The following is a 23,194-nucleotide window of genomic DNA, read 5'->3' on the forward strand; positions in this document are numbered from 1 at the left end:
ATAGTGATGAATTATAATCACTGACAGATTTAAAGTCCTGAAATCTCAGGTTTGTCCACTCAAACTGTGCTGAAGGAAGGAGTACCCTTTTGTGGTGGTCATACCTTCCTTTCAGGCTATCCCATAGTTCTTTGGGATTTTCCACCATTAAATACTCAGTTTTTAAACTGTTATGTAAATGATGCCTTAAGAGAACTATAGCTTTTGCTTTCTCTTGATCAGTAAGAACTTTAACTTGAGTAGGGGCATCTTTTTCGTTTCCTGGGATGGTAATTTCTTTGATTGTATGTTCCAATCCCTGAGCCTTTAAATTCATTTGGGCATCAACTGTCCATTCAAGATAATTATGTCCGGACAAGTCTAATACGTCAAATTGTATTTTCATCAAGTCTCCCATTTTAACTGATTGAAGTCCGTGCTGATAACGTGTTATGAATTATATATATAGTGAGAGAGAGCTAAAGAAGTATTTTACTATCTGTAATATTATCTCACTACGGATGAAAATGAGAATGGGTGCATTTGCAAGTGCATTCACCATGTATTTATAGTAGAAACAAGCTACTACTAGATACACATTAGTCATACATATAGGTTAATAGTCTTGGAAAAACTTGGCTATGCATTTAATGGTGATGACAAAGAAGACCAAATAATTGTGTGGCATTCACACAAGTTGCTTCATAACAATTTAATATATTTTTTTACTCTGAAAATTGGACGAAGTCAACTTGTAAGATTTTATATGGGCTGGGTTGTTTGGTTGGAATAGGCGAATAGCTGGTATTAAATATGAATTTCTTGTAGGAGCTGAATTGAAATGTAGACAAGAGTGAAATTTAATATATTTATATTAATCATGTACACCAATCATAGAAGATGATGACTTAAGTTTAGAGTTTGTATGATCTGAGCAAATTAAAATTATTGAAAACCCATACAATTTTATTCTGTATAAAATCTTAAATCAACTGTATCTTTTTAGTTTCTTCACCAATCATGAATCATGGGGGTTTCATTTTCTAGTAGAATCTTCAAGAGTTGATAGAAAAAAGGCGGTGTCTGTTAGTATCTTGGATTGTAGAGAATTGACGTTATTTGCGCATTATTTCTAAAAATGTGTGTTCCATTTACTACCATCAGCTTCTATCTTTTTAGTGTGCTATTTCTTGCTGATAAGTTGTCATCTCATCCTCTTTGCATTGACTCGAGTGAGTCCTTTCATTCATCTTTCTTCGCTTTTCAATTGTTTCTGCATTATGGTATCTTAAAATAATCTCATCTAGTGTGGATTTTTTTCCTTGGTTTTTTAGGTTATCCTATAAAGTTGAAGAACCCTTTGAAATTTTGCCCGTACAATGGGAGTTCATGCTGTAATTCCTCACAGGATGTGCAACTGCAGAAGCAATTTCAGTCCATGAATGTAGCTGATCCCGTCTGTGCCTCTATTGTGAAATCAATCCTTTGTGCTGTAAGACTGTCTTCCCTTTCATTAGAGATAGTTTTTTGCCTCTTCATGCAAAATTGAATTGCATAACTTGTTTTGCTGCTTAATTATTTGGTGTAATTGCTCTTCCTCTCTACGGGTTATTTAGGAAGTGTAATTCTACCTGTCTCTACTTGTTACAATTGTATACATCCTCATCACCTTCACTAGGGTTGGTAAAAATTCAGTGCTGTAGTACATAACTGTCAGTTGTCTACTATTTAGCGGGTAGCTGAAAAAGATTACCTGACAGAGGCGGCACAACTAGTTGTTGAAGTAGTCAAACAAACCAAAAAATATACTCTCCTAAAGGTTTTTTTATAGATTTTTGCAAAACACTACTCAAAAGCAGTTTTGAAAGCTTTTTCAGAACACTACTCCAAGTTAGTAGTGTTTTGACTTGGTCGAAGCACTAAAAGCTACTGCTAAACACACACTCCCAGAACCTGCACTTGATGGGATTAGTTTTAGGTGGTCAGATGATTGTTGTTGTTGTTCTTATCCAGTAAGTGTTACTTATGCATGTATTTTCTGAGGATTTCTTGGGTTTTGGTAATTACAGAGATGTGATCAATTTTCAGCGGAGTTGTTCAGAGTCAATAGTGTGCCTCGTTCAGTTCCTGTTCTGTGCAACTCTATTTTGTCAACAACATCACCACAATCCAGTCATGCAGCGAGCAACTTTTGCTCAAAAGTATGGGATACGTGTATGAATGTGTCAATATTGAATTCACCATTTGCACCCTCATTACAACGTCAGGGCGGATCATCAGTACATTCCAGTATTACCAAGATCACAGAAATGTGGCGGTCAAAAACTGATTTCTGCAATGCCTTGGGTGAAGGTTCAAGTGATGGATCATTATGCTTTGGTGGAGAACCTGTTTCTTTTAATATTACTGCAGAGTCCCCAAGTAGCCCATCTGGTTTGTGCCTCGAGAAAATTGGAAATGAATCTTACCTTAGTATGGTGCCTCATCCTGATGGCTCCAACCGAGCTTTCTTCTCCAACCAAAAAGGAAAAATTTGGCTGGCAACGTTTCCACGAGAAGGTTCAGCTGGAGTAATCGAGTTTGATGAATCAAGCCCCTTTCTGGATTTAAGTGATATAGTACATTTTGATGCTGAGTTTGGATTAATGAGCATAGCTACTCATCCAAGGTTCACTGACAATGGCCGTTTCTTCGCTTCATTCAATTGTGATAAGACAGTGTGGCCTGGATGTGAAGGGCGTTGTGCATGTAATTCTGATGTAAACTGTGATCCCTCAAAGCTACCACCTGATAATGGTGCGCAACCTTGCCAATATCAAAGTGTCATTGCTGAGTTTTCTGTCGGTGGTACCAATATCCAGCCATCAATGGTAAATCATGTGACCCAAACTAAGCTTTTTTGACTAATTAGGGACTTAAAGTTAATCTCTTCTGTTAACTATCCAAGCAAGCTCTGCTAGCCCAGCAGAAGTCAGAAGAATATTCACCATGGGCTTGCCATTTACATCTCATCATGGTGGACAAATTCTTTTTGGTCCAGATGGGCATTTGTACTTCATGATGGGAGACGGAGGAGAAAGTGGTGATCCCTATAATTTTTCTCAGAACAAGAAATCGTTGCTTGGTAAAATCATGAGGTTTGATGTCAACAACTCCCCAAGTTAGTATTCTTTTCTTGTATTCCTATGTGATTATTCTATAAAACATTAATTTGGTTTAATGCTATGATGTTACCATGTTTGATTCTTTAGTTTTTTAAGCAGGTTGTTTCTTGCGTAATGTTTACTCTTAGCTTGAAGTAGTAGAAAGCAAAAATATAGAAATCAAGTTTTTCCACTGTCATAGTAATTTTGTATCATGTTACTCCATATTAAGCTGTGAAGTATACAATATTCTTCATAATTCCTGCTTTATGCCATTTTTGCTACTCTGGTCTGGACTCTGGAGTGATTTTCTCTTCTAAACTTCTCTTATCTAATGCTGATTTTAAAATCCTTTCTCCTTATGTTCAATAAGTCATATCAGAATTAATTTCTGAAGTTACTACATGATCCTTAAATTAATAGAACATATGCTAAACTGCTAAAGCCAGTTGCTTAGTGTCAGAGGTGTATTTTTGCAATTTAATAGATCACTTGCTCTTGTTGTCCTCATTGGTATCTTAGGAGTAACACATATATAATTAGCCATCCATCTTTGATGCTGGAATTTCCATTTGTGTACCCCAAAGATAGTATCCTTATTTCAACTGTTCAAGTCACAAGTGTTCATATGTGAAATGCCTTGTGAAATTTGTGATGCGATTAATATGATGCTTTAAATACAAAAATAAAATGAAAAATCTCAAAATTTGTAAAACCCAATAAGAAACACTGAAGCTAGCAAGCTTGTATGGTTTGCAATAAGGTTATTTCACTTTCTCATATTAAATTCCTTTTGCCTACTTATGTAACTTATCTTGTTTATCCAGGTGCTGCAGAAATAAGTAAAGAGGGTTTATGGGGAAACTACACTATTCCAAAAGACAACCCGTATATCAACGATAGTCAGTCACAACCTGAAATATGGGCTTCTGGATTAAGGAATCCTTGGCGATGCAGCTTTGATGCTGAAAGGCCTTCATACTTTATGTGTGCTGATGTTGGACAGGTTTTGATCTTTCTCTTTGTTACATAATCACTCTTTACTGGCTTTCTGAACCTGTGTAGCGCATTTCTGTCTGTATTGTCTTTTTTGGCTGAAGTCTTATGGTTGCTCCTTGATTCTCATGGAAAAGTTATACAATACCACCTAATGCTTTTGTTCACCATCATAATATTTTTGCTACAGGACAAGTTTGAAGAAGTGAACATAATCACAAAAGGTGGAAACTATGGTTGGCGAGTTTATGAAGGCCCCTACAGTTATACTCCTCTAACATCACCCGGAGGAAATACTTCTTTGAACTCTATAAACCCTATTTTCCCTGTGATGGGTTACAACCATTCCACTGTGAGTTCAAAAGAGGGATCAGCATCAATTACTGGAGGTTACTTTTATAGGTCTAAAACTGATCCTTGTATGTCTGGCAGGTGAGTTTTCTTCAGCTATCCTTTTCTAGTTAATACAAACGAAAATTGAGTCTGCATTACATCTGTATTGTAAAAACACTGTCTATTTTGCCTCCCAAGTTCACAGGTGATGAATGAGTTGTTCAGTTTTGGTATTACTTAAGACATAAACAAACTATCTGGTGGATTTTAGGTACTTATATGCTGATTTATATGGAGAAGCTATGTGGGAAGGCTCTGAACATCCCAAAAATAGTGGGAACTTCACCTCTAGATTGCTTTCGTATAGCTGTGCTGCAGACTCTCCTATAAAGTGTAGCTCTGTCCCAGGAAGTTCAACACCGGCCCTGGGTTACATATTCTCATTCGGGGAAGACCTGAATAAAGATGTTTATGTCCTTACTAGCAGTGGTGTTTACAGAGTTGTTCGTCCAAGTCGTTGTAAGTATGCGTGCTCCAAAGAATACACCACAGATGTTGCAGCCATTTCACCTGCTCAATCGCCGTCTCCTTCACACTCATTTGCCACCCAGTTGAGCATACACCTATGCACGAGTTTAATGATTTATTTGTTCTCCTTGGTCCTTTTTATGATGAATTGCCTAGATATGTGATCAGTTTGTACATATTTTTATTTTCCAAATTGGATTTATTGTTATAATTAGAAAGAGAAATTAAGGGCTTGTTTGGTATCGTTTTTTGTTTTCAGTTTTTTGTATTTTTGAAAACTAAAAACCAAAAACAGGAAACAGGAAAAAGGTGTTTCCATTTTTTGGTTGTCAGTTTTCAAAATTATTATGATATTAATAAGTTTAACTAATTTTTTATTCATTATATGATATATATCATATGATTTAAAGAAACAAAAAATCAAAAAACAGAAAACTAATGCCAAACGAACCCTAAGTTTTTATTTTTATTGTTTTTGAGGGAAGATATTAAGTTGATTTTATTAATCCAATTGCAATTTTTTTTTTTTTTTTTGGTTTATTCTACCAATCAAGCATAGCACTCTCCCCCATGTGTTTATTTGGATTGTAAAAGGAAGAAGATTTTTGTGGATGACTACACAAAATAATCAAATTTGGTTCATGTAGCCGACTCCACTTATGGGATTAAGGTTGTGGTTGATTGATTGATCTACATATAATTTTTTTTAAACAAATTATTCATACAAGATTCAAACGTATAACCTCCAATAAAAATACAACTGAACCAGGAATAGTTCAGACCCAAATACTAGTTTCATCGTCAAGACTCAAACATCTTCTCTTATTCACATATTTCCCCCTCAATACTCATGCTTAGATTGACAAAGGAGTAGTCATTAGTTGACATGTATGTTAATCTTACTTTTTTGATACTCTTACTTCCATTTACATTTGTAATTGTAACAACAATCCTATTGGATATTTTATAAGAAAAGGTGAGATGTATAATAAAGGTGAGATATATAATACCCAAATTGGTATTCCAAAATATGAAATATTTTAGACATTTTTTTTGGATATCGAATATCCCTACCTTTTAAAATTTATGAGAAAACACTTTATGAATAGTGTGAAGACAAATATATTCTCAAAATGTTTATTTGAATATATACCGTTATTATATGATGTTAATTGCCTTTAAGTTTTAAGGGGTGTTAAATACCGCCGTCCAAATTTATCGCCACCGCCATCATTTCAAGCAAATTGACAATCTTGCCCTTACTTTTTTTTTTCCCTATTTTCATTCTTTAACATTAGTCCATCAACCACAACCGTATCAACCACCACCTTCTACACCGCACATCCACAACGATGGCAAAAGTCGACGAGAAATGGATAGTGATCGAGGTGGCCTGATGAAAAAAAAAATCAAGGATCAACCAGAGCTCCACGGTAACTGGTTTTGGACTCCGGGTACCGTGGACGTTAACCGGATTTGGGCTTCGGTTACCATGGTCAACCGGAGGTCAAAATCGGTTACCGTCCACGGTACCCGGAGGCCAAAACCGGCTACCATGGTAATCGGAGCCTAATTCGAAATTTGCTCAATTTTCTTTTAAAAAAAAATTAATATGGTGTGGCCGGTAACCGGAGGTGAAAACCGGTTGCCCACCACCGGTAACCGGAGGTGAAAATCGATTACCGGCGCGGTCAACCGGATTTGGTCGCCGGTTACCGGTGTTGGCAACCGGTTTTCACCTCCGGTTACCACCCACTTATTTCATAAAAAAAAAACTAATCGGAAACTACTTACCTCCTTTCCGCCGTAGCTGTCGCCGCCGCCGATGTCTAAGTCCGCGCCGCCTCCACCGCTTGAGATCGCGCCACCGCCGCTACTTGAGCTCGCCGCCAATTTCTTCCCGGTAAACCCCAAATATGTGGTTGTGTGGTAAAAAAGGTGAGTGATTGGTGTTTGAGGAGAGAGAAAAAAAAATAAGGGTCAAAGATGGGTTTGGGTTTAGTAAGGGCAAAATTGTCTGTTTGCTCGAAATGATGGTGGTGGCGATAAATTTGGACGGCGGTATTTAGCATTCCACTTAGTTTTTTCCTCGTGTTAATGATTTCTTATGAATAGTGTTTAGACAATTACTAGTATATCCTTCAAATGGTTAATTTACTTATTTGCCCTCGTTAATATTAATTGTTATTTTTTAACTCTTAAGAATAGTGTGCGAGCATTTATACCCTTAAAAGTATTTGTTTACCTATTTTCCCTTATTAGTGTTGCCAACAAATGAAAGGGCTATCCAAACATGTCTAGCTATGACGCGCGCATCGCGCACATTGGCCACCCTAGTATTAAAAAAAAAAAAAAAATTAAGGAATACCGATCCAATACCATCCTAATCATCATATTGGATCTTAGGATGAATTTGCTCAGCCTTACCAACCCCTACCCACCACCCCACTTAAATATCCATCTCCGCTTGACACTCAATCTACTCATCTCACCATTTACTTTGTTCGTCCTTGAATTCAGCTTACATATCAAATTAGGAAAAATTGCTAAAAATAACACAACCTTTGTCCCATTCTTTTTTAATAATACAATCTTTTGATTATTTTGTAATAATACAACCTTTAGGGGGTGTTCATTTTAAACAAGATAAAATCAAATTTTCGATGAGTTTTGAGGTAGGAGAAGGGGAGGGGATATTCCATTCTTCCTCATCCCCACCACCTAAAACTCATCCGTCCCCTTTCCTAACCTCAAAGTCCACCAAAAATTTGATTTTATCTTGTTTAAAATGAACATCCCCTAAAGGTTGTATTATTACAAAATAATCCAAAGGTTGTATTATTAAAAAATAATGGGCTAAAGGTTGTATTACTTTTTAGCAATTTTTTCTATCAAATTAAATTTTAATTTAAATTCTACATAATACACTAATATAGTCGGATTACATTGGCTTGTAGAGTTGTAGTGCTCAATTAAATTTCGTTATAAAATTTAAAATAATTTTGACATTATTTCGTAAGCAGTATAGTGTATTTGAAGTGGACAATATATGAAGATGAGACATGCATGGGATATATACATTGTAACATTCACACCCGCCCCATCACACATGTCAAGTTCGATTTTTATCTCCAATCTCCATTTCACCATCCATTAGATGGGTGGATGTAGCATGCAATACAAGTTTAAACTAAAACTCGTCCCATTAATATACCTTAATTTTTTTTTTGAAAGGAACATCCCTATAATTAACATCATGATAACTTTATGATCCAATATCCTAATACAATGTATGAGTGTTCCATATATGCATAATCAATTTTACCCATGAATGAAGAAAAAGTGTGGAAAAAAGAAAGAAAAGGAAAATTGAAAAAACAAGAAAGAAAAGAGACCGTGGAAGTAAGGCAAAACCTCTCCCTCTATTTCCATGCTCCTTGTCATATGCTCCTTTGAAGACTGCCTTTTTCACCCCAGTTGCCCTAATTACCGAAACCCTTCTATTTCTCCCCTTTTTCCCATACACCAAAACTCAATTAACACAAAAAAATCCAAAAAAATCCAGTGCACTCAACAAAAAAAACCCAAAAAAAAACTCCAATTAAACCCCCCCATTTTTAAAACTACCCAGAAGAACTGGGGTTAAGCTTAACATCAAAATTGCCAAATACCCACAAAAATTAATCCAATTTATTATCTGGGTTTCTAAATTTCTTCCATTTTTCTCCCTGTTTTCTTGATTTTTCTGGGGTTGAAGAGATTTACAGAGAAGAGTGGTATGATGTAATGAATGTTGGATTATTTATATTTTCTGGGGTTATTTTACCTTCTCTTGGATTTTTCTAAGTACCCAAAAACTTGGGCTTAATTTCATTGTATTTCTTCAATGCAAAGCTATGATCTTTTGCCAAATCCCACCTTAATTAGCCCTAACCCTCACCTTCTTGATCCTCCTGCTATGGAGGACGCCGTATCGTCCCCGATCCACCGATCTTTGGCTGAACCGGAGACTAATGGTGATACCCAAAAGCCTGAAACCAACAATAACCCTGAACCCAAAGCCGAAACCGAAGCCGAAACCGAAACTGAAACCGGAACTGTAACGCAAGAGGGTAGTAACCCAATTGAGGATGAAAACAAGAAAGAGCTGGGTGGTAATGATGCTCTTAATAAGAGCAATAGCAAAAGTGGAAAGAAGGATAGCACTAATAATAGTAATAATAATGTAATAGTTAGGAGAGAAAGGCCAACTCGAGCTTGCACGGCTCGGCCGGCTAAGTATGTGGACCCTCCGGTGATCGAGCGGAGGGCGAGGCCGCCGAAGAGGGAGAAAGTTGAGAAGGTGGTGGTAGAGGAGGAGGTACTTGAAGAGGAAGATGATGATTTGCCAAAGGAGCATTGTAGTAAGGTTGTAACTTCATTGGTGAATCCACCTACACCGGAGCAAATGCCGCGGTGGCACTTGAGGTCTATGTGGGAATTGGCTTCAATACTCAATTTTCTCCATGTCAGTTAAGATATAAAAGAGATGGAATTTTGTTATTTAATTTGGTGTTTTTTGTTGTTTATTGAGCTTGATTGAGGTGTTTGTGTTTGTTGATTGTAGTTGTTTAGGGCAGTTTTGAACATTAATGCTGAATTCAGTGCTGAGGAGTTGGAGTCTGCATTGCTTACTCCCAATAGTACATTGAGTGATATACATATCCCATTGTTGAAGGTTGGTCCATTGCTTTCTAATCTATTTTAAGTGTGGAAAATATTTTAGCGTTTGGTATGTTTGTTTGATGTAGAAGTATTAGTTGTTTGCTTATTGGATTGAAAATTTGAAACTAGTTAGCGTTTATTGAAAATGCATGTGTGCTTACTATGATATATGTTTCATTGAAACTGGTTAGATGGAAGAGGATTCAATACCGCAAATGTGTAATTTTGATATCAGAGGGCTGGTTATTGCGTGTATGCACCTGCTTGAATTAATGTATCTACTCCTTGGATTCCATTGATTTAAAGTTGAGTTTGATTGTCATGTTCTAGTTCTATAAAAACTCTTTCGTAGTTTGAAGGCTTTTGATGCTCAGGTAAGAGACTTCGTTGGTAATATTGTGAAAGAGATTGATGTATGATCAGGCCGTGAATTGTGCTTTGAGGCCTGTGGTATACAGGCAAATTATAGCTTGTATTTTTGTTCTAGTCTGACTTTATGAGGGTAGTGTAGCAGAACTCTAGAGGCTTATGCTAGTTATACTATTGGTGAACGAGACTGCTAGATGAGTAGATTTTTTTATCTTGGTTTGAAACCTTAGATATACATGAAGTGTTAATTTGTATCTTTGCTCTAATATGTCTTTATGAGGTAGCATAGTAGAACTCTAGAAGCTTGTGTTTAGTTATATTTTGCTGCAAGGAAAGGGGTTAAGCTCACTAGCTTCACGATTGAATTAGGAAGAATCAATTTTCCAGTCTGTTTTGAGCCCCTACTCCCCAAGAGCGTGCTGCAGATGATCATGAATCTGAAATGTCTTTGGAGAGCAATGGTATTTAATGTGATTTATTTATTTATTTATTTTAATGTAGAGAGTCACAAGGGAAAATGATGTAGGCGAGATAGGTCTTGGGTACACACACTTTAACCAAATAAGGTAGTGGACATCCACATGGTACTTTATGTGTGCATATGCAATGTTACTCTATGTTACTGATATCTACCATCCATTCATTCTTATAAATTTCTTTCAATGTATGCAATATTGTCTAGGAACCTGAAGTGTTGGGGTGGATTCACATTTTTTCTACCTTGCTTCCTCATTGACTTTGGTCAATATGATCCTTCTAATGAGCATGTGACGTAACGGAGCCTCCAATGTGAATTTGTAGGCACGTAGTAAGAGTATGCCTCAAATTTTTAGGGGATACAGAATCATGTGAGTGTGTAGTTGTGGTATCTTTGTTCAATTAATGTCTGAAATATTAAGCCTGTGTCGTGGGCTTTGAGATAGGTAGCTTACTTCCACCTTTTCTTTCATGTTAATTTCTGTCAATTATAAGCTTAGCGTAGAGTATGCAAGTAAATAGGTGATATCAGTTATTTGGTGGGATGAGAACTTCTTCTTCTCTTTTTTCTTTTTTTTTTTTTCTTTGGGGGGGGGGGGGGGGGGAGCTTTGATTTACAAATATATATTTCCAAAATTGAACTGTAAATTGTATTATTAATTTTTATAGGGTGTCTGTTAATGTAATGAAGCTGTATGTATACATTTTTTGGGCTTACTAATGAATGTGACTGAACTCGCTAAACTCAAAAAAGAAGACAGTGAGGAGGATTATGTTAACTATGATTACATGGATTATTAATTTTATTATTAGGCTGACAAGGTATGGAACTCAATTTGCTGGAATTTTGTAATGGGTGAAAAGCTAAAGCTTTTGGGCATCTTTTTTGTGCTTATTGATATAATCTAGGGATGTGCAAAGAAATTGAGAAATTATTCCTTTTTAAGGTATTTTGGCAACACAGTACCCTTTACTAGGTTAGTAAACAAGTGTATAAATTTAAAGCTGAATATTTTTATTCTTTAGGCTCTGCTTGAATATAGGATTGATCTATTGGTATAGGAAAATGGGAACTGCTTATTAAGACTTTAAGTGTTTTATATTTTTGGTGAAGCTTGAGCCACTAAGCTCAGGTCAAGCTGGTTTTGGATAAACCGGGGTAATAAATGTATAACATATCTGGGAGTAGAGAAGCTACCTTAAATTTTTCAACAAGTAAAGATAAGACTGAGCCATGACCTATGGGTTGGTAAGTAAGGTTGCTTACTTGCTTGTGGGTAAATTAGTAAACAAAAATTATCCTTGGCTGGATGCCTAGTAGTTGACTTGATTTTTCTAATTACGTGTTTGAGATATAATAGGGAGAGCAGTTGGTCTGTGCTGGATTGTGAAATAGCATATAATTAAGTGTGGGTGGTTTGTTCTTTTTGTGATCTCATGGAATGATCTGTTGAAATGGTCTTTTATATGTTTATGTACCTTTTGTATTAGCATAGTAGCCCTATTTAAAAGCAGTAAGTCTCTCTGAAGTAGTTGTTTGGCTAGATGTTTCAGTTTATAATCACGCTTAGTAGCTGTCGATCTGGTACATGATGTTATTAGAGAAGTTGGCTTTGTGTATGTGATTTTAGAGAAAGAAATTCCTTTTTCATTAGGGGCATCATAGGTTATCATCTTTTATTTTGCTAATTCTATTGTTGCACAGGTTAAAAAAATAAGGTAATTTTTTTGCCCTTGAACACTTTGAATTTGCTGATAAGGTTGTCTAGTGAGCTTACTTAGCTTAATACATCTTGGGTCTTGAGGAAATTCTTTCTGCTCTGCTTGTGTTTTTTGCATTTTGCCCTCTCATACATTGTTATTTTAGTTTAGACTTTACTGGTGATGGTAAACCTTCACAGCTCTCCTACTGGACTTTGTAACCCTTTTTTCTTGGTTTTAGCAAACCTCTTGTCTATTCTCCTTGAGTATTGGATCTAGGATTCTGACCATAGTGATTCCTGAATTGATTATTGGTTTAATGTGGTCTTATTGTGTACTATTGGTCATTGAATTACTCTGCTTTTTCTCCAAGTGATCTAAAAATATTTCTTGATGCTGATAGGCAATTCCTCCAGTTACTCGGATGGCTTGTGGACGTGAAACTTGGGTGACCGTGCTATGCAGAAAGTTGCGAGACTGGTGGCATTGGGTAATTGTCCTGCTTAGTTATTTTTTATGAACAGATATGCTGCTGCATTGCCCCTTCTGCTGGATTGCCTTAATCTTATTTGAATTTGTATTTGTTTGAAGGTTGCTGAAGGAGAGTTGCCTATAGTTGCTAATCATGGGTGAGTGTCTGATTGCCTTTTGAGCTCTCTACTTTTTGGTGATTATGTCTTTAATGTGCTTGCTTTATCAATCTGTAGGGCTGAGATTGAAATGTACAAGACCCTTGATCCAGCAGTGCGTGTGGTGATCCTGAAAGCCCTGTGTGATATTCGAGTAGAGGTATCACTATTATCTAATCACAAGCCTTCTTTATGCTTTTATTTAGAATTGACTTTCACAACTTCATCTAATATCTGTTAAAATTCATGCCCATCGTCTGGAGGACTTTGTGTCACGAGCAATATTCCTCATTGTACCAAGAGGCATGTTATGATCGCTTATATCTCAATTAATTTTTGGTCAGTTTAGAGACAATAGTCATGAGAAGCTCACCACTTATGTTAGTGTGACTAACAAATATTTTGATCTATTTGTTTGTGTTGAATTTTGTGTCCGTCCTGTCCATGACCCCTAGATACTTACATTTATGTGTTTTGCTTGTAATCTGTAGCAAGATGATATCAGGAGTTATATTGATAATTCACTCAAACATGGAGCTCAGCTTTCTGCATTTCGGAAAGAGCGAATTGGCGGTGATTCACATGGAACTTCGTTTTGGTATTACATCTGATCACTTATCCAAGTTTCTAAATGTCTTTCATGCTGCAAATTAATAAGATGATTTTGTTTATTGTCATCTGTATACGAGTACTTGTGATTTTGCACTGTTTTTTAAGAAATTAAGGTTTGTGTCACTTTGCAGGTATGAAGATGATGAATTTGTTGGCCATAGGCTATATCGGGAGATCAGGAAAGTTGAAAGGAAGGTTGAGATGAAGAAGGGAAAGACTAAGGGCTCTAATGTCCTTCCTTGCACAACTTACGAGTGGGAAACAGTGGCAACTAATCTGGATGAATTCCTTGATGTTTCTGTAAGCTGTTGGAATTACTGTTTTTTGCTATATTTCTCTCATGAAGGATACATCCACGTTGTTTTGTTTCCTGTCACAACCAAAATAGACATTGATTAATGCACCATTTTTTCTGGAAACGGTTATAGTTTATGTGCAACCCAAAATACAAATAAACAATTATTTCCCACTTCACTGCAATCTTCAGAATAGCAGCTTGGTCAACATCAGTACTAGTCTTTAAATGCTACGTATGAATAAATGAGAGATAAAAGTATGGCCTGCATGTGCTCTTGTTTACCATTCCTGTGTGAATAATCTTTTGAAAGATGAACCCCCTGTTTTTTTCTTTTCATTTCTTGTTCTTCATTTCTCCTTTTTGTTAGAATTGTGGCCTTTGCTGCCTTTTTATTAGAAGAACTTTGTTTTTATTACTTCCAGAGCTGTAGGGTTTTCCACATTGCTTTTATACCTTAGAAAATATATCAGTTCATTGGTTCATTCTGCGATAAATTTAATAACTGATATAGCTAGTTGTTTCTAATTTAATAATGCTAGCTGACAGCATGAATTTCATGTTAGTATAAACTTGCTAGCTTTCCTTTACACTCATCCTTAATCTATTGGTGTTGGAGTTTTGAGAGATGATTAATTTTCAACTCAGTGCACACATTTGAGCTTATATAGTTAGATACATATTATTAAATATTTTAAAAGCTTATGTTAGTACATCAAGGCAAATCAACGATCCTAGCATGCGGATGTTTTTTCTTATATATTAATCTAGAGGGTATCAAATTTCATTTGCATTGGAATTTATGAAGATTGCAAACTTGAGTACTGTTAATCTTGTTTGATTCAAGCCTTTCAGTGTAGAAGATGATGTGTCTTATTAGAGTGAAGTGATTTATGTGTAGGAAATTTTCTTGTTTGAAGATCCCATTGAACAAATACAGTAAATAAATAATGTTTGAAGTAAAATGTTCCTGTAATCCTTTTTACTTTCTGGCCATACAACCATACCACACTTAACCTTTACCAGTTCAAAATGTCCCAAAATATATACTTCCTCCGTTCTTTTTCAATTGCAGCTTTGGGGTTTTCATGTTATATAAGCTTTTTTAATTGCAACGTTAAGGAAGTATGTATATATGTATTAAGCTTGACAACATTCTTAATCCCTGGATCTGACCCAAATGCAAAGCTCATGTGTCGGAGGGAGTATTTGAACTTTTTGAAGATATAACTGTTTAAATGAGTAAACAAGGTATGGGAGATGAAGAAAGTAATTAGAATAAAGGAAGTAAAGAAGTAGCAAGGTTTGAGCAGTAGGGCTAAGTATTGCACATTTCTGCAACTAGGATATAAAGGTGCATTGGGTTGTAGAAACACACACCTGACTTGTACTGAGAATTCTATATGTGAAGGAGTAGTGATTAAAAACAGTGGTATTAAGCTACAACTATGAACAAAAACTATGCTGCTGGCTTTTACTTGTATGAGAAGATACATTTGTTCGTTAGGATGTATATTTTTGTTGAGTATGAGAGGGAAAGCAGAGAAATGTTGAATGAGGAGAGAACTAAAAACATGAGAGAAAGAAGTGTTGGGTGAGTTGACAAAATAAGGTGAAACATATACGTCAAACTTTAGCTTTTCCTATTAAGATTTCTTTCTCAATTACAAATCATTAACTTTAACTGTTAACCTTTGATCTATATATATATATATATATATATATATATATATATATATATATATATATATATACTCTCTGTATTTCATTGAGAGCTGACCTTTCAAGTTATAAACTTCTGTGAGATTAGTCTGATACAGCTGATCCTCGAGTTGTATGCTGCCTTCATTCTGTTAGAATTATTTTTTTTTGCTAGAAAAAATTGAATTTTCATTTGATGTGTGAAGTGTCACTGGATTTTGGCTGGGATTTGTCATCAAATTTTATTAAAAAGCTAATGTCCATGTGCCTGTCTGCAGGAGAAGCTCTTCTCAAGCAAGAACAGAACAGAAGCTTCACTTGGAAAGAAGTTAAAGAACGATATGCTTCCTGAGATTGAGAAGATTTACAGGGTAAAGCTTTTTAGAATTGTTTCTTCTTTGCTAATTTCCACTTTCATGAGTGGAAAGTTTGTACTAATTTCTTCAGAAGAGCCTGATTTGCTTATGTTCTCTTGCCTTGTTTGCTGCTCTCTCTCTCTCTCTCTCCCTCTCTCAACAGAGAAAAGAAAAATTGCTGAAAAAGCAGCAACGCCAAGCTCTTCTTCTGGATAATTTTGTCATGGATGGGCTTGCTGGTGGCCGCTCTCTTCGTGACAGGAAACCTGTCACTTATACATTTGGTAAGAACTTTTAAATTCTCTCCTGGATGCATTTGCGTCTACCTTGAGGGCTTTCGCCTATCATACAATGCTTTATGAATCAGCCTTTTACCAATATATTTGGTAGGGTGTGCAAGAGTGCCAGAGAATTACATTACTAGTGGCTGTGAACGTACAATTATCAGGATTGCCTAATGGGATAAGAAATTGAGAAGTATTGTTATTTTCTTCATGCCCAGACACCAAATTAGTTGTTTTCTGGGACTTTTGGGGGGTGGAAGGAGGAGGGGTGGGGGGGGGGGGGGGGGTTGAGAAATATTAAAATATATACTTCCTCTGTTTCAAAAAAAAAAAAAAAAAAAAATTGCCACACTTGGACTAAATATGTGAGAGCTTTTTGGGTGGAGTGTTGCAATTTTTATGAAATGGAGGAAGTAACAATCTATGGAAGGTTTAAAGTTCCAGCACTTGGTTGTAGGACATGATAATGAAATCACCCTGATTTCCCCAAAGATATTGTCTTAATTTGACTGAGGATCAACTTTAAATTTTTGTCTATATATTTTCTTATAGTGAAGCTGAACTATTAAATTTGAATAGCCTTCGCAACCTAAGCTAAGAAAGTACAGGTTTTATACTCTACTATTTGTGTATGCAAACAATTTAGTTCCCATTTTGCAATTAATGGTGTGAGCAGTTTTGTGTTATCAAGGAGTGGTGAGGCGATTATAGTTGGCTCTAGATAGCTTGCCATTATTTCTAATAGACTTCACCTCATTACCACTTTGTAGTAATAGAGCTTGTTATTTGATCCTGGATCTTTGATTTTATCGTTTACCTAACCTTGGTGCTTGCTGAAAGATTGAGTGGTTTTTTTTATACTCTTATGCAGATGATTTCGATCGTTCTATCAATGAAGCTATCAAGACTACCAAGTATGGAAATGTTTTTGGACATATTCTATACATGTATACTTTGTATTATATATTTTTATGCTTTCTTATCTTCACTAATTTAATCTCCTTTTGCTTCTTTGATTGTAGGCGCAAACAGCCATCTCCAGAACCTGGTGTTAAAAGGGATGTTATCAAACCTGAACCATCTGCCAACGGTAGATGGAATGGCTCTTCACACTCCTCCCTGCATGTGTCATTTAGTCCCCCGTCTCCAGCTGATTATGATGAAATGGATGTAGACCACAATTCTGAACCATTGGATCGAGGGTTAGATTCTTTACACACTAGTTTTTCTTTTTAATTCACTGCAATGATAGGGTTTTCTGACAACTTTAATTTCTTGTGATATTTAGTAATCGGAGGAGACAAAGACCTCAGAGATATTCAGAAAAAGATTATGTTGAAGGGATTTCAGACAATGAGGAGGGATACTTAGATAGTGATGACGATATTGTTGGGGAAGCTGTTTATGACGAGGCATATATGCAACAGCGTAAACATAAGAAGAGAATGACTAGCAGCTCTGAAGGTGAAGGAGATGAGGAATACCAATGGAGTGAGGAAAATGGAGAAGATGAGGTGGAAGAAGAAGAGGAAGAAGACTTGCTGAGCAATAGTGATGATAGTGACCGACCAAGAGAAAGGTTTAAGAAACCTGAGGGTCGGACTCGAAGAGGAACTAAAATAAGGTCAGTTGATGACCTAGACTCGGGTTTGAGGCGTAGTAAACGCGCTACGAGGAATCGTATAGATTACCGGAAGTACGAGCTATCTGATTCTGAAACTGAGACATCCACGAAAAACAGGAAGGTAAATCATGATAGAACTGGTTATCCGAATTACTCGACTGAAAGTGAGGACTCTGATGAGGATGATCACGAGGAAGAGCAGCTAGAAAGAGGAGTTAGTGAGTCTACTCCCATGGATGTTGAGAAAAGTGAAAACGGGCCCTTGCCTAAGCCTGAAAGTCCAAAGCAAGTTGATCCTGACAGGATTGAAGCGAGGGGATTTCTTGACCTTAATGAACTAGCGCCTGGTTCCGGTTTTGATGATGGACCCAGTGCTTTAGCAAAGGATGATGATCAGAAAGGTGAGTGATCTCATTTTTAAAGGATCAAGGCTATGGAGTTTTTCCTAGTCTTTGTTTCCCATTTTGGGTGGTTAGTTGTATCATATATGGACATTATGAGTTTACAGTCTAGCCCACGAAGGTCCATGAAGGATATTCAGTTCTACATTTACTGTTGGCGGATTTTATTCTGTGGGATACTCGAGGGATTCCTGTTGTGCAATATTACTCTGGATTTTCCACAAGGGAGCAACACAATGCGGAGGAATGGTAGATTTATTAGTCATTTGTCAGAGTTCGTACATCTACAGGGTTTGAGAGAGATGGGCAAAATTGTTGAGAGTTTGTTCCGTGTACAATAGCTTAACCCAACCGGTAACCAAGTTTCCTAGATTAAGAGCCCTGTTCTTGAATTTTTGTTGACTGGGACGACAAAAGTATCTATTATGTAGTAGTATGTAGTTGGGTTGACTAGGTTGGTTGATAAATTGTCTTAAAAGGGAGCTGGGATCACCTTGTTGTAATTCGATTCTCCTCCCACTTAAGGGCTTATTCTGCTGCTTCTTTTGTAACTTTATTACGATACTTGTAATTCTTTGCCCTGTTGCTCCCTTTATAACATGCACATATGCTGGAATTCCCTCACTTGCTTTCAGCTTGTTATCCTCGCCTTAACACAGGGTTTTTTTTTTGTTTTTTTTTTTTTTTTTTTTTTTTTTTTTTTGTAAACAATCAATTTGAATGAAACGAGCAAGCTAGCGTATAACCTATTGAAGATGCATTTTGTGTAATTTATTCTTTACGACCTTACTTGAGAGGATTAATTTTCAAGTGGGAAAATTTGAAGTTAATTTAGAACTCCAACTTTGTATGTTAATCCTATCCTCTACCACTGAGCTAGGCTTTGAAACCAGAAGGCATAAAAAGTCTGATATGAGTAATTACCCATCCTCTACCACTGCAATCTTTTACTACTCCATATCGATTCACTAAAATACCTTCAAAATGAAATGAAATGAAAAAAAAAAAAAAAAAAAAAAACCGTAACTGAACATTGACACAAAATGACATGACTTGATACGAAATTGATATAAGATAATTGTGTTTGGCTCAAGTTTATGTTTGGCTCAAGTGTTACATAGCGGGTTTGGATTCAGAATTTTCAACCCGTTTATATTGACACAAGTCCGACACAAAACAACTTATTTGACAACCCTAGTACTGTGGCGTATACAAAATACAGAGTATAAACTGCCTACACCAACATACGACTATACGAGTGGGGGAGCAGTGAATCTCAAACATTTCCCCAAACCCCTTGAAAAAGTTTGAATCTTGCTGAAAACCCTAGAATCCAAAGCAATGGCAAACCATGAACGAACCCTTGCAAAGTGGGTGAACACGAGTTCAGCAATTGCAACCCTCATGTTTTTAATGTCAATTCTTAGAAACTACGCACCCTATCAATTTCGCCGTTTAATGACTCGCTATGCACGCCAACTGTTCGACGTATTGTCCCCTTACATTCATCTTTACATTGATGAGTTTTCCAACCGAGTTAACCTTTACAAGAATGATGATTTTACTTCTATACAAGCTTATTTAGCCGAAAACGGGTCTAAAAATGCTAAAAGACTACGTTTACCTTACCTTTTCGGCGAAAAACGTATCCTTTGCATGGATGTTGATGAGGAAATGACTGATACTTTTGATGGGATCACAGTTTGGTGGAAGTTCCGATCACGAAAATCGACGTCGAAGTCGAACAAGGGGAAGTTTTATGAGCTTAGTTTTCATAAGAAGCATAGAGAGTTAATAACTGGGAAGTATTTGGACTATGTGATTAATGAAGGAAAAAATGTTAGAGAAAAAAATAGGACAAGAAAACTTTATTTGAACAAAGTTGGACAGTCTAATAACCCTGAATCACTTTGGAATGCTGTTGAGTTTAACCATCCTGCAACTTTTGATACATTAGCAATGGACCCTGAAAAGAAAAGGGAAATTATTGCTGATCTTCTGAAGTTTAGGGATAGTGAGGCCTTTTACTCGAGGATCGGGAAGGCGTGGAAGCGGGGCTACTTACTTTACGGTCCTCCAGGGACCGGAAAGTCTACTATGATAGCTGCAATGGCCAACTTGTTAGAGTATGATGTGTATGACCTTGAGCTAACCGCGGCTAAAGATAACTCTCAGTTGAGGAAGCTATTGATTAACACGACGAGTAGGTCTATAATTGCTATTGAGGACATTGATTGCTCGGTTGATTTAACGGGTAAGAGGGAGGAGAGTTCTAAGACTAGTGGTGGTAAGAGTGCAGGATCGTCGAGTCAGGGTAGGAGCAGAGGTTGCTCTGTAACTCTTTCAGGGTTGCTTAACTTTGTTGATGGGATATGGTCATCTCTTGGTGGGGAGAGGATAATAGTGTTTACAACGAATTCTGTGGCGAAGTTGGATCCGGCCTTGATAAGGGCAGGAAGGATGGACAAGCACATAGAGTTATCTTATTGTGGATTTGAAGGGTTCAAAGTACTTGCTAAGAACTATTTGTTGATTGAGGAACACATCAAGTTTGACGCGATTAAAGGTCTGTTGGAAGTCACTAAGATTACACCTGCTGATGTTGGTGAGAGTTTATTGCCTAAGTTCCCTGATGATGGTGTTGATACATGTTTGGAGAATCTCATTCGTGCCCTCGAAAAGGCGAAGGTAGACCAGGATGCTAAGAAGGCAGCCTTGGAGAAAAGGAGAATGGAGAAAAAGGCTAAGGAGGAAGCAGAAGCTGCTGCTGCTGCACAACCACAGGAAGTGAAGGAGACAACTAACACAAAGATTGAATTAAGTTAATGGAACTTGATAGGAAAATTAGGAAGCTAGATATCATCACTTATTTAAATTAAAAGTCTATAGTATAACTGTATAAATGCATAAGATAAGTTGCCTATAATAATTATACAGTAATACTATTAATATCCTTATGCTTATGCCTTCATTGTTTTGCCCTATTTTGGTTTACATTTTACAATGTCCTCTTTTTAATTTGCTTTTGTACGAAATTACCTAATTACACGATCTAAGTGTGGCCTTAACTCTAGAATCAAAACAATATACTTCGTAATTTAATTACAATCTTTATTTACTTTTTTTTTTTTTTTTTTTTTTTTTTTTTTGAAGAATGGTTAATGAGTTATTTATTTATTTTATTTAATAAATTAAAGCTGATATGAGTTAAAAAGTCAAACAACCAATAATTTGGGATGATAAGATTATTAAGATAAAAATAATGTGATTTGTCAAATATTCATACATAGTATCAAATATTGTCTAAAATTCTTAAATCACACTTTATAGATAGATAATCCTAAACCTAATGAAATACGATGTTAACTAAAAAAAAACCTATAAATATATGGGAAACTGAGTTTAATTTGAAGATCGACCAATTTTAAACTAAAGCATATTCTTTCCTAAAATTAAATATGAACATGATGGAGTCATATTTTTGGAATGGTAACATCGTTACGTATAATAGTCATTATCAAGATCATGAACTCGTATATCCCTACAACCTAACCATGTCGGAATGTTTAGGTAGTTTATACTTTGATGTTACTCGTGTTGATGCTTATGATGATGGTCACTATTATCAAGATCATGAACTCATGTATCCTTACAACCAAACCATGGCGGAATATTTGGGTGGTATATATTTCGATGTTTCTCAAGATGAGTATGATGATGGTCACTATTATCAAGATCATGAACTCGTCTATCCTTACAACCTAACCATGGCGGAATGTTTAGGTAGTCATTTATATTTCGATGTTTCTAGTGCTGATGAATATAATGATGATGGTCATTATTATCAAGATCATGAACTCGTCTATCCTTACAACCTACATGTTGATTATATTGAAAACTATTATCAAGATCATGTACTCGTCTATCCTTACAACCTACATGTTGATTATAATAACTATTATCATCAAGATACTGAACTCGTCTATCCTTACAATCAAACCATGGAAGGTAGTTCATATTTTGATGTTTCTCGTGTTGATGATGATAACTACAATGATCAACATAAAGAAGCCGTAATAAAGAAAGAGGAAGAACAGAAGGGTAAGGTAGTTTATAAAAGTGGTGGCCAAGAAAGATCGTGTAATAACGTCGATAGAGATGGAGATGGAGATGGAGATGGAGATGGCGATGGAGATGAAGATGATGAAGAGTTTTGGTATGGATGCAAGATTCACAAGTTTAAAAGGGAAAAAACAAGATCATCAATGATGGAAAAAAAGAAAAAGAAGAGATACTCCAAAGGAAAACCTAATTAACTAGAGGAACTAGAACCCTTACAATTAAACACCTAGTACATACATTAGTACGTACATACTATTACAAGATTTAATTAACTAGATGGAAATAATGTATGGTTGGTGCACCCGGGTGCATCATGCGCATGGTGCACCCGGAAAGAACATTAGGTATATTTAAAAGAACATGGGCGAAAAAAAGAACATTATAGATATTTATAAAGAACGTGAGCATAATATGTTCTTTAAATTTGATTAATATGTTCTTTGAATTTGAACTATATGTTCTTTACATTATACAATATGTTCTTTAATGTATGTACATTAAAAAAAATAAAAAAAAAATCAATCACCCGAGTAACTAGAAAAAAGAACATGTTCTTTACTGTATTATCATGTTCTTTTTGTAAAGACTTTATGTTATTTGGTTAGAGGTGATCAAAGTTAGACCGACCCGGCTTGATTTTGGATGGGTTTTGGGCAAAAAAAATTTCACCCCCAAATTAGATCAGACCGACCCGTAAATTTAAATTTTTGGGCGGGTTTGGGATTGCGTTATTATGCATTTTAGTTGATTTTTTATACTCAACACGAAAAGCCCGCACGACCGGACCATTTTGGGCAGGTTTGGGCACAAAAACTTCAGCCCAAAACTTGGCCCAACTCGAGAAGTGAGCTGATTTTTTAACCTTGGCCCGGTCCGCCCAATGATCACCTATATCTTTGTCAAACACGAACTTGTTCTTTTTTGTCAAATATAATGTTCT

The 23,194-nt window shown here is 36.1% G+C and overlaps 2 protein-coding genes and 1 pseudogene across 2 annotated transcripts; all 3 read left to right on the forward strand.

Annotated features, from left to right (window-relative positions):
* Positions 1 to 1,117: 1,117 nt before the first annotated feature.
* Positions 1,118 to 5,143, forward strand: LOC145576830 (HIPL1 protein-like). Its single transcript, XM_081634539.1, has 7 exons — positions 1,118 to 1,211; positions 1,314 to 1,471; positions 2,049 to 2,849; positions 2,926 to 3,139; positions 3,950 to 4,128; positions 4,309 to 4,550; positions 4,723 to 5,143. The coding sequence occupies exons 1-7, from the start codon at positions 1,118 to 1,120 to the stop codon at positions 5,141 to 5,143; spliced, it is 2,109 nt and encodes a 702-aa protein (XP_081490665.1).
* Positions 5,144 to 8,325: 3,182 nt separating this feature from the next.
* Positions 8,326 to 18,756, forward strand: LOC145602216 (DDT domain-containing protein DDR4-like). The gene is made up of 12 exons (XM_081658391.1): positions 8,326 to 9,486; positions 9,586 to 9,696; positions 12,634 to 12,720; positions 12,822 to 12,859; positions 12,938 to 13,019; positions 13,351 to 13,457; positions 13,603 to 13,771; positions 15,746 to 15,838; positions 15,987 to 16,107; positions 16,979 to 17,021; positions 17,130 to 17,309; positions 17,396 to 18,756. Exons 1-12 carry the CDS (start codon positions 8,866 to 8,868, stop codon positions 18,138 to 18,140), a joined length of 2,397 nt encoding a protein of 798 aa, XP_081514517.1. The 5' UTR covers positions 8,326 to 8,865; the 3' UTR covers positions 18,141 to 18,756.
* A 717-nt stretch (positions 18,757 to 19,473) lies between these two features.
* LOC145576840 (AAA-ATPase At3g28580 pseudogene) lies at positions 19,474 to 21,061 on the forward strand (annotated as a pseudogene).
* Positions 21,062 to 23,194: the final 2,133 nt, after the last annotated feature.

Source organism: Chenopodium album, chromosome 2, assembly GCF_948465745.1.
Source record: "Chenopodium album chromosome 2, dcCheAlbu1.1, whole genome shotgun sequence".
Taxonomy (NCBI): Eukaryota; Viridiplantae; Streptophyta; class Magnoliopsida; order Caryophyllales; family Amaranthaceae; genus Chenopodium; species Chenopodium album.